The sequence below is a fragment of the Mixophyes fleayi genome, chromosome 2 (genome assembly GCF_038048845.1).
Source record: "Mixophyes fleayi isolate aMixFle1 chromosome 2, aMixFle1.hap1, whole genome shotgun sequence".
NCBI lineage: Eukaryota > Metazoa > Chordata > Amphibia > Anura > Limnodynastidae > Mixophyes > Mixophyes fleayi.
In genome coordinates this window covers 373,201,652-373,211,814 of record NC_134403.1, presented here as the reverse complement: position 1 = coordinate 373,211,814, position 10,163 = coordinate 373,201,652, and the positions used below count along the sequence as shown (strand labels likewise).

Genomic DNA, 10,163 nt, shown 5'->3' with positions numbered 1-10,163 from the left:
TTAAGTGCAGATGAAACATTGGTACACATGAAGAGTGCTATAAAGTACAGTATTCATGTTTCCTGCTGACAATGATATAATGACTGCAAATATTAAGCATGCAATAGACAAACATGCAAATAAACAAATATTACTCGATGTGGTGATTTTGTTCTGCATTTACAAATAAATTATATAAAAGGGAGGTGGTGGAGAGGGTTAGGGGGAGGTATGCGGAAGGGGGTACAAGTAGGGATTGGATGGGGTAGGGGAGAAGGGAGGGGCAGAGAGTTTGGGGATGGTACTGCTGATCGAAACTCACATCTCATGAATGCCAGGAAGAAGAGTGGCGTTGTAAGAGTACCACTGACCCCACACTTTATGGATCTTTTAACTTTATCATATTGAAGACAAGTTATATATTCTCTTTTGGAAAGAAACCAAATACAATTAACTACTTTTTGCTGCATTGGGATGATTCATTTTTTTCCAGTTGCGTGCGACTTGGTATTTTTCAACTTAACTTATATGCATTATGAGGTGATCTAAAGACTTATCTATATGTGTTAAGGCGGCGCAGAGGTTGGCGGCGACAATCTAAGACATTGGCAATGTGACATTAGCGATGAGTGAATTTATTGTATTCCAGGATACGCTAACATTGGAGCAAGACCACCAGCCATGAACAAAGCTGCCTACCTGACTGCATGTTCCTCAGCGCTGGTTGAGTAAGTTGGGATAGATCTTATGAAAACGTTCTGCGAAAATGTTATAAGAGTTTTCTTTTATAGCTGTACTTACCAAACTTTTAGAAATGCTGGTGCAGATTTTATTCCAAGATACTTAGAGAGAGAGGAGACCCTACATCTGACTTCCAGGACAGTTCATGGGTGTCTGGCTCTGGCATCTGTGGGTCCATGATTGTGTGGTAAAGCCAATACATAGAGCTTCTACATTTAGGTTTGGAAATGGAGGTACGTTCAGGCTGGGTGAGCTGCTGTGTTGGTGGCTCCTTGAGTGAGGTTTGGACAAAGTGACCAATCTGTGCCAACCCCACAGCTTTCCACATAGGCCATATTGTCACTTTGCCATAGTAGGAAAAGGGGATGCACCCATGTAAGAGAAAGTGACGGGAAATTTCTTCTGCTAAGATTGTTGCAAATGGACATTGTCAAGTTCACAGTTAGAACAGAGTTCGGTCTATGCGGCTTTAGCATCCAAGGAAGAAATTCCAACAAGTTCTCACCAACAAGCTCGCTCTCCAAATCAGCACATTGTTTGATGTTTGGTTTGGTACCAGGCTAACAGATGATTAAGGCACTTGGTACTGTAATAGCTGAGAAACACGGGTAGCCCTAAGCCCCCACGATTGGTACTTCGGCTAAAAGTTATTTCATTAACTAAGGTTTTTTGTAATTCCAAATAAATTTGATACATGCTGTTTGAGTGAGTCAATTGTCTGAGTTTTCATAGCTACAGAGAAGGTTTGAGAACAGTAGAGGATTCTAGGGAAAATATTCCTTTTTATCACATTAACTCTCCATTCAAGATATATAATTTTTATTTGACTGGGAAAGATGTTGCCCAGCTTTGTGAGGTAGCGGTGGGCAGTTAGCTTTATATAGCTGAGCAAAAGATCTAGTTATGTTAACACCTAGATAATTGATTGAGTCTAGTCTCCATTGGAGGTCAAGGTTCAAGAAGCTTCTTATGACTGTCTGGTAGATAGAAGGATAGAGCGTCTGACTTGTGATTGTACTGCAGACAAATGTGAACCTTCATTCTCCAGAATCATAAATTACTGTTAATCCATCAAAGCGGAAATATACACATTACAGACTTACAGCTTTCACATGACTCGCCCCATAACTGTACTCCCCCAAACTTGCCTGAAGGTAAATTTGTCTAATTCCTGATATCACACCCATTGTACTCAGCTGGAGGCCTCATACCTGTCAGGTACCAGCAGGAAATAACGCCCACGTTATAAAGTGATGAACTAAGGTAACATCCACTATGATAATGGAGAAGCACACACCCATTTCATTGTATTTAGGAATCTTTGTTCAAAAAATTAGCTAAAGAGGAATCAGTCAATCAAGTAATCACCTAATACAGTTTGAGCCAACCTGTTTTTGTCTATTCAAAGATCTACTTCACTGATAAAGATTAAGTGCACATTTTGTTTTAAAACAGTGATGTGTTTGTAGTCAAACTTCTAAGAGCCAAATAGATTCCAAAATAATGTGATGATTTCTACCTCACTGCTAAGCACATAGGTGACGCTGTGTCCACCTTGCAGACGGCTTCGGAATGAATAAACACTCTCCCACGTGCCTCTGTTTATGATGTACGTCCTCGCAGTCGGCGTCCAAATTGATAATCACTCCCAACGTTGCCTCTGTATACTATATACGTCCTCTCATTGGTCCAAAGCCCGATCACATGTGAGGAAATATTGGAAAGACTGCACATAGCATAATACCATCGGGTGGATTACGTATTAAATTTATTAGTATTAACTCACATTAAAAACAAAAACAAAAGTGGATGGACCCGCACCGTGCTTAAGAAATCATCAGCATATGGTACACGCTGCTTATACCCACGATCGAGCGGTTTACACAAGGAAAGACGGCTGCGTCCAGGAAAGTCCACAGGTTTAAACCACAGGTCTAAGTTCCCTCCTTCCGCATCAACGCGTTTCAGCTCTCTCTGAGCCTGGTGGAAGGGACCAATTCCCGGCCTTAAATACTAAAATTAATTGGCCCATTTACACAGACACTTACTATATTAATAAAAAACTTAAAAATACTCAAATCACGATATAATAAAACCAGCATATAACTGTTACATCAAACCTCTGTTAATAAAATATTACAACTATAAAAAAAACGTATAAAATGTTATATAAAAAAAACTTTTAGAAGGGCGATATATATAATTTATTCCCTATGTGATAGATAGAATTTCCCTCACTCAAGATTCATGCATGTTATAGGAGAATGCCTACAACCATAATAAATTAGTTTGAAGTTTGATTTCTAGTAAGTGAAATCACATGGGATCGGGATTGAAAAGATTGATGTGTATATATGATTAGTTAACCCCTTGGTGGAAACAGAAGCGCTTGTCAGTTCCTTTATATATTTCTGTAGCTGATATTGTTTTTGGACAAGTAGGTGTATCGCCCAGGGCTAGTTACTAGCAGCTTCTGAGTGGAGCGCCTGTTGAGTCTGTATTTTAATTATTATTTTTTACTGTGTTTGTAGTGTTTTTGTCTGTGCCTTTTGCTAATAACTTTGTGTTTCTACTTATAACAATAGCTAATAAATAGTTAATGTACCACTGTTGCTTGCAGTCATTAACACAGGCATCTAGAATTGCATAAGAAGAGACGACAACCTCAATGTAAAATGATTTATTGTTCCCTGTACAACTGATGACAAACGTTGCCACAAAACGACTACAAATAAGATTTGGTTTAAAACGTTATTCTATATCTTAATAATAATCACTTATGTAATTGTTACATATTATTCTAGCCCAAACACTGTTACTTTTCCAGATCTTAACATTGTAGATAAAAGCATTGGGGACAAGCATCACTTTAGTACACTTTAAAAGTGTTTATCTGATACATATTTACAAGCAGTGACCGTAAAAATGATGGCTTTAGGGCATTCTTAAGACTCAGCTCTTTTGGGTTAATTGTATCACAGTACAAGACTATGAGCCCAACTTTTAGATGATAAATTTGTTGAAAAGTGTTTTAACTTTTATGAACTAATGCAGATTAAACACAATATAGATCAGACCGATACATTCTTAGGGGAACATAAAAAAAAACTTCACTGTATGCTCACTTTGTTTGCTGGAAGTAACATGTCTCCCCCCAGTGCTCAGAGCAGTTGGTTTATCCCAGTAGTATAAATACAGGTGGAGACGACAGACGACTGACACTCAGTACAGATATTATCATGTCAAAGGGAGGGCAAACCAAGGTACCCATTGTAGTTGGGGGAGTCGGAGATGTCCAGCCAGCTACTCCGGAGGTGCAGAAACTCTGTAATGAGGTAACAGTCCTATAATTATATATTCATCTCTTTTGTATATCTGTAATATTCTCCTATAATTATATATAGCTGTACAGAAGGAAAACCCAGTCCTCAGGGAACACTAACAGTGCAGGTTTTCCAGGTGACCAGTGATATAATTCTACCACCTGGGGATGTGTTACATTGTATCAGTTAGTGATGACTACACCTGTGCTCCAGCAAGGAGATATGGAAAACATGTACTACTAGGGGTCCCGAGGACCGGGATTGGGAGACACTGCTCTACAGTAAGTATGTAATGTCTTTGTAATGAGTTGGCTGATTTATACAGTCTTATTATACCTGTAGTCTTAATATCATATTGCACCTATTTGCGGGTGATATGGGGCACGAGTAAAAGCAGATGATGATGATGATGATATCGGACCTCAGTAATTGTCTGTTTGTAAATGTTCCACTTACGCTGATCGATGAGTTCTTCATCGTTCAAAAATATATGTTACTTTTGGGTGCGCGCTTAAGCAAGATTTTTGTTTTCTTCATAGCCAATATGAGGGGTTGTTTCTGCTGTGTTAGAGAGGAGGTTTTAGTAGTTTAATTGATGATTAATAGAAAATGCATTTATTGCAAATAAAACATGGAAACAAGTGGTAGGTAAGTGTCTGTGAGGTGTGCCTGGTGTAAGCTCAACCCAACGGCATTAAAATAATTGCTGCTTTTTTAAATGACACAAATTGCTCCTGACATTTGGGGTAGAATTGGAGCCAGTATCAGGCACCTTATGCACAGAGATGACTAAGTAACCCCATGTTCCTGCAGATAGTCCTTATGGTCACAGTCATGAGCTATAACCAACCACTGCCCCATCAGAGGCCCCATCAGATATGGGCTGTGGATTTGGAGAACTTAGGGCGCAGATCCAGCACTGATGCCTTTGTCCCTCCTCTGTTGATGGGAACAATTCCCTATCAGACAATTCCACAAAACATCACCTGCTTGTTCTACTGCAATTGCTCAGTGTTTCCCACATTGTAGTTGCTCTGTGATCTGCACTCTGCTCCCTGTACACACAACAGACCCCGGGGTATATATATATGTGGATGCTGGAAGCCTGTGATCTGCACTCTGCAGAGCTCGGCCCAGCCGCAGCTCCCTGTACACACAACAGACCCCGGGGTATATATATATATATTCGGATGCTGGAGGCCTGTGATCTGCACTCTCTTACCGTCCTCTGATTGGTAATTCTGAGTCTTGTTTTATTACTGTGTTTGTTCCCCAATGTATTGTGCTGCGGAGACCGCTGGCGCTGTGTAAATAAATGTTATTATTCAGCGTCCTACATAATGATATTTAAAGCTGAATCCCCCCCCCCCCTTGTCAGAAGCTGCAGGTCTCCCCCTACAATATACTCTCTCTCTCTCTATATATATATATATAATTACATAATACATGTCACCTGTCTGACTGTGGTTCGTTGCTGTCTAGGTGAAGGCGGAGATAGAAACTAAAGAAGGAAAAAAGTTCAGCACTTTCAAAGCCATTTCGTTCAAGTATCAATCCGTTCGTGGGGGAAAGTACTACGTCAAGGTAAATACTTCACAGTTATAGCTGCAGGTGTCCAGTCTATGGTTGTACGGCTGCATCCCGACACATAAGCTGGTGTTACTGTATAAAGCAGTATATATATATATATATATATATATATATATATATATATATATAATGTGTATCTATAGCTCGTTACATTCAGGTACTTGTCAGTGTCTCTGCTATTTGCTGCTTATGGAAGATGTCCATAAACACCTACATTACATACATCTGGTAACTAACTTATATAGAATATAGATGACACTGACCCTGCTGTTTATAATGCACCCGTCTCCTACAATGGAAGCAGACAATTTGAGACGGCAGCCTCTGCATGTGCCTGTCACACCCCTGAGGTTTGTGGCCCCCAGACCTGGTCTCCTGAGGTTTGTGGCCCCCCAGGCTTAGGGCTAAATTTACTAAACTGCAGGTTTGAAAAAGTTTAGATGTTGCCTATAGCAGCCAATCAGATTCTAGCTGTCATTTATTTGGTGCATTCTACAAAATAACAGCTAGAACCTGATTGGTTGCTATAGGCAACATCTCCTCTTTTTCAAACCCACAGTTTAGTAAATATACCCCTTAGTCTCTGTAGCTGTGACTGGTGCAGAAATCATGACTTAAAGAGTAACTCCACTTTTAAAACTCTTTATTGCACTAAATACACCTTCTAAAATAAGTTCAATATGTAATTTAATTGTAGTTCTGATACCGTCTGTGTCTCCTGCTGGGACTCCTGTAGAATCGATCCCTGAGGCCTCCCCCATGAGCTGTGATCGCTATGTACAGTAATAGTCTCTGCCCACCTCACTGGAACTTGAGGTTTATTGACAGCCTGATTGGTGCATTTCTCCGCTGCAGGAGAATGCAGTCTGACAGGTGTCGCTGTTTCTTAGGGCTTCCAGCGTCCGCACCCTGAGGGTCTGAGTCATTAGGGATAGCAAAAAAAAGCAGTAAATTTGATCCTGGACAAAACCATGTTACAATACAAGGGGTGCAAATCAGTTTATTATTTTGCACATAAGGTAAATACTGGCTGTTATTTCATCTAGCACAAATACTTGATAGCTTTATTTTTACACTGAAATTTAAAATTAATCTAGGACATGCCCTTCCCCAACTGTAAATCTGCCCCCACATTTTACATTTACCTCCCCCTCTAATGCAACATGGTTTTGCCCAGGTGCAAAGTTACTCCTTTTTTATGCTTTACTCTCCTTAATGACTCAGGCCTACTGTGTTCATTGCAATGGTTTATTATTAGCAGTCGATACATAAACATTACATTTGCCCTGGGTGTATGAATACCGCACATGAATGCTGCCAGAACTGTCAGATTTGCATATATTTCATTCCATATTGCATTATAATGTCTATAGGAACCTTAATCCACCAGGGAACAAACATCAGGACCCTGCACCTTGTATCATTGTAATTTTCAGTATAAGTATACATGAGATTCAGGGATCTTTCATCTTCGCCTTCAAACACGATACAGAGCATTATAAAGTAGGGAGGACCAGGTTGGAGGGGGATTGTTTCTGCGTGGGGGAGGGGGAGGGTGGGGGTACAGCTTATATATCCTGATTTTTCAGGCAATTACAGGTCTTTTTTCCTTTGACTATTTTCTAGTTTTTTGGGAGTTGACCACTCCTTACAAAGGTGCTGCAGGCTTTATAAGATGGAGGTTCAGGGGAAGGTTTTAAATGGAACACCCTGAATGTAAATTTGTATCACTAGCTTAGGGACTCACCTACAGGAGATGCCTTGACGTCCGGCAGGTGAGCTTAACCCCAATATAGCTATATTGTGCACAAAATTCTCCTTTATGTTTATGCTGACACAGTGATTTTTAAATTCTGTTTGTTTCTGAGCGCCGGACAACATTTTTCTTTTATTTGCACTTGCACATTGGTCCTATTTGTCCTTGGCTGCCGTTTCAAATGATTTTATACACTTGTACACATTTCATTAATTTAAAGAAGCGCCCTTTTTTCCTTTCAATATATATATATATATATATATATATATATATATATATATATAATTACATATAACATGTCACCTGTCTGACTGTGGACTGCGCTCAGAAACAAACAGAATTTAAAAATCACTGTGTCAGCATAAACATAAAGGAGAATTTTGTGCACAATATAGCTATATTGGGGTTAAGCTCACCTGCCGGACGTCAAGGCATCTCCTGTAGGTGAGTCCCTAAGCTAGTGATACAAATTTACATTCAGGGTGTTCCATTTAAAACCTTCCCCTGAACCTCCATCTTATAAAGCCTGCAGCACCTTTGTAAGGAGTGGTCAACTCCCAAAAAACTAGAAAATAGTGAAAGGAAAAAAGGGCGCTTCTTTAAATGAATGAAATGTGTACAAGTGTATAAAATCATTTGAAACGGCAGCCAAGGACAAATAGGACCAATGTGCAAGTGCAAATAAAAGAAAAATGTTGTCCGGCGCTCAGAAACAAACAGAATTTAAAAATCACTGTGTCAGCATAAACATAAAGGAGAATTTTGTGCACAATATAGCTATATTGGGGTTAAGCTCACCTGCCGGACGTCAAGGCATCTCCTGTAGGTGAGTTCCTAAGCTAGTGATACAAATTTACATTCAGGGTGTTAATTTTGCCTGATTTGTTTTCTTTGAAATGCACTTACAATTGTGTAATGTGACAGATACAATGTGTCAAATGTCTTGTTTCACGCAAGTGTGAAGTGTCATTCCTTGATGATATATTGTAACCCTTTGTTTAGTGTATTCAGCCAAATAGCTAAGTGGATCAAACCATTCCACTGTATAATCAAATCTGGAAGCCAAGGAGACTATTATTACTTTGTAGTGCTGACTGCAAGGGGCTGCAGGAGGATACATGTTACCATTTACCCTGTAACTTGTGAACGTCTTGTGGTGTTGTGCTGTAATAAAGCCTTATTTTGGATATATTCTGGTCTACCAGAGTGAGTTGAATCCCACAGAAGGTAACTCCCAGCTAAGGGTGGTATCCTCACTCGTAGCATAAAATAATTTTTCATTTATCACTATATTCTAGGTCCCCCTATGAGTGTTCTGTATCCTAATACTCAGAGTTCTAATGTATTCCTCAGTGTGGGGGGCTCTATATGTAACTCACAGTATCTGTAATGTCATTCTTTACCTCCTAGGTCCACGTGGGACATGACGAGTATCTCCACGTATGTATAAATGAAGGACTGAAAGGATATCAGTCTGGGAAGACGAAAACAGACGAGATTTTAAAATGAGCTGCATGGTGGAAAAGACCCCGGAACTCACTGCGCTGCCGCCATCCAGTCGTTACCTCTATTTATTAGTGACTATATTGTAACCTGGTCTTCTAGAAATGTATTAAACACTATTATTCCTATATTGTCCTGAAACAGGTCCAGCTACTAAAACGTAGTCTGAGATCAGGGACCCGAACCCAGCGTAAAGATGTCTTATATTGGATTCTATTCCTGTAACGTGGTCATTAAAATGTCTCTTTAACCCAGCAAATTTGTGGTTGGTTAGCCAGAAATATAAAGAATATAATTGGTGCTACCTCTGACCACAGCATTCTGATAAGGGAGAGGGCACGATCTGATTGGTTGTGAGACTCACGCTGCCTTTATCCCAGCATCCCAAGAAGTGGTTTTACGTTAAGATATTTTTACTGTGTAAATCTTGAATAAATGAAACAACTGGTAATTGTGTCTGATAACAAGTAAAGATGGGAGTATCAATGACAGTAACAGAGGAAGACCCCACTCAGCGGGGCTGTTTTATGAATTTAGTTGGCCTGCGTACAAGAGTAGAGCTAGTCCCCCTTCGGCCCTTCCAAATGTGACTAATGTCCTCCCCACTCTGCCCTTGTCACACATGTTCTCCTATCATTCTGTCACATGTATCCTGAGACCCGTGGTGTCCAGTGAAGGAGGGCTCTGGCCTTCACTGCGGATCCCACCGGTGCAGGTGACTCCCTCTGATGTCACCAGGGTTCTGCCCCCTCCTCCACCGGACACTGAACAAGGTAGGAGCTGGGGGCAGTCAGACACTGATCAGTTAGACTCAATAATCTGGCAAGGAACCCCTGTACTAACCCCAGATATATCGCTGCTTATCAAGACACTTAGACCTTCTTAGCCCTATATGTATGTCACAGGATGGACATTAACTCTTATGTTCTGGTGTGAGATTACAATGATTGACAGGCAACAGTTGTAAAAAGGGATAATACAAATGTTTTAATAAAGTATACATTTAAAAGCAAAAGATACTTAGCTGTGAAATTTAATTTGACTGCTGAATAATGTCTTGATCTGAGGAGCCGCGTTGCTTTGATAGCACTCAGTGAAATCAGGATATTTTGTTGGACACGGCTTCCCAGACGATGTTCCAATTGAACCTACCACTATGTGGCTATCAGCTGCCTATTAAACTTCTGAATCCTAGTTAAAACCAGTCCTGGACATATAGAAATGTCCTTGTACTAACAGGGATCATTGTATGAATGTTATCTTAAAAGACC

General features: G+C 40.1%; 1 protein-coding gene across 1 annotated transcript; it reads left to right on the top strand.

Moving 5' to 3' along the window:
* The first annotated feature begins 3,954 nt into the window (after positions 1-3,954).
* On the top strand, positions 3,955-9,858 carry LOC142140541 (cystatin-A-like). Its single transcript, XM_075198255.1, has 3 exons — positions 3,955-4,055; positions 5,526-5,627; positions 8,800-9,858. The coding sequence occupies exons 1-3, from the start codon at positions 3,960-3,962 to the stop codon at positions 8,896-8,898; spliced, it is 297 nt and encodes a 98-aa protein (XP_075054356.1). The 5' UTR covers positions 3,955-3,959; the 3' UTR covers positions 8,899-9,858.
* Positions 9,859-10,163: the final 305 nt, after the last annotated feature.

Bases quoted from the DNA above. Each gene is read 5' to 3' on its own strand.
- LOC142140541 (XM_075198255.1), top strand. From the start codon at position 3,960: ATGTCAAAGGGAGGGCAAACCAAGGTACCCATTGTAGTTGGGGGAGTC. The intron at 4,056-5,525 runs GTAACAGTCCTA...GTTGCTGTCTAG, and splicing joins TGCAGAAACTCTGTAATGAG to GTGAAGGCGGAGATAGAAAC. The intron at 5,628-8,799 runs GTAAATACTTCA...TTTACCTCCTAG, and splicing joins GGGGAAAGTACTACGTCAAG to GTCCACGTGGGACATGACGA.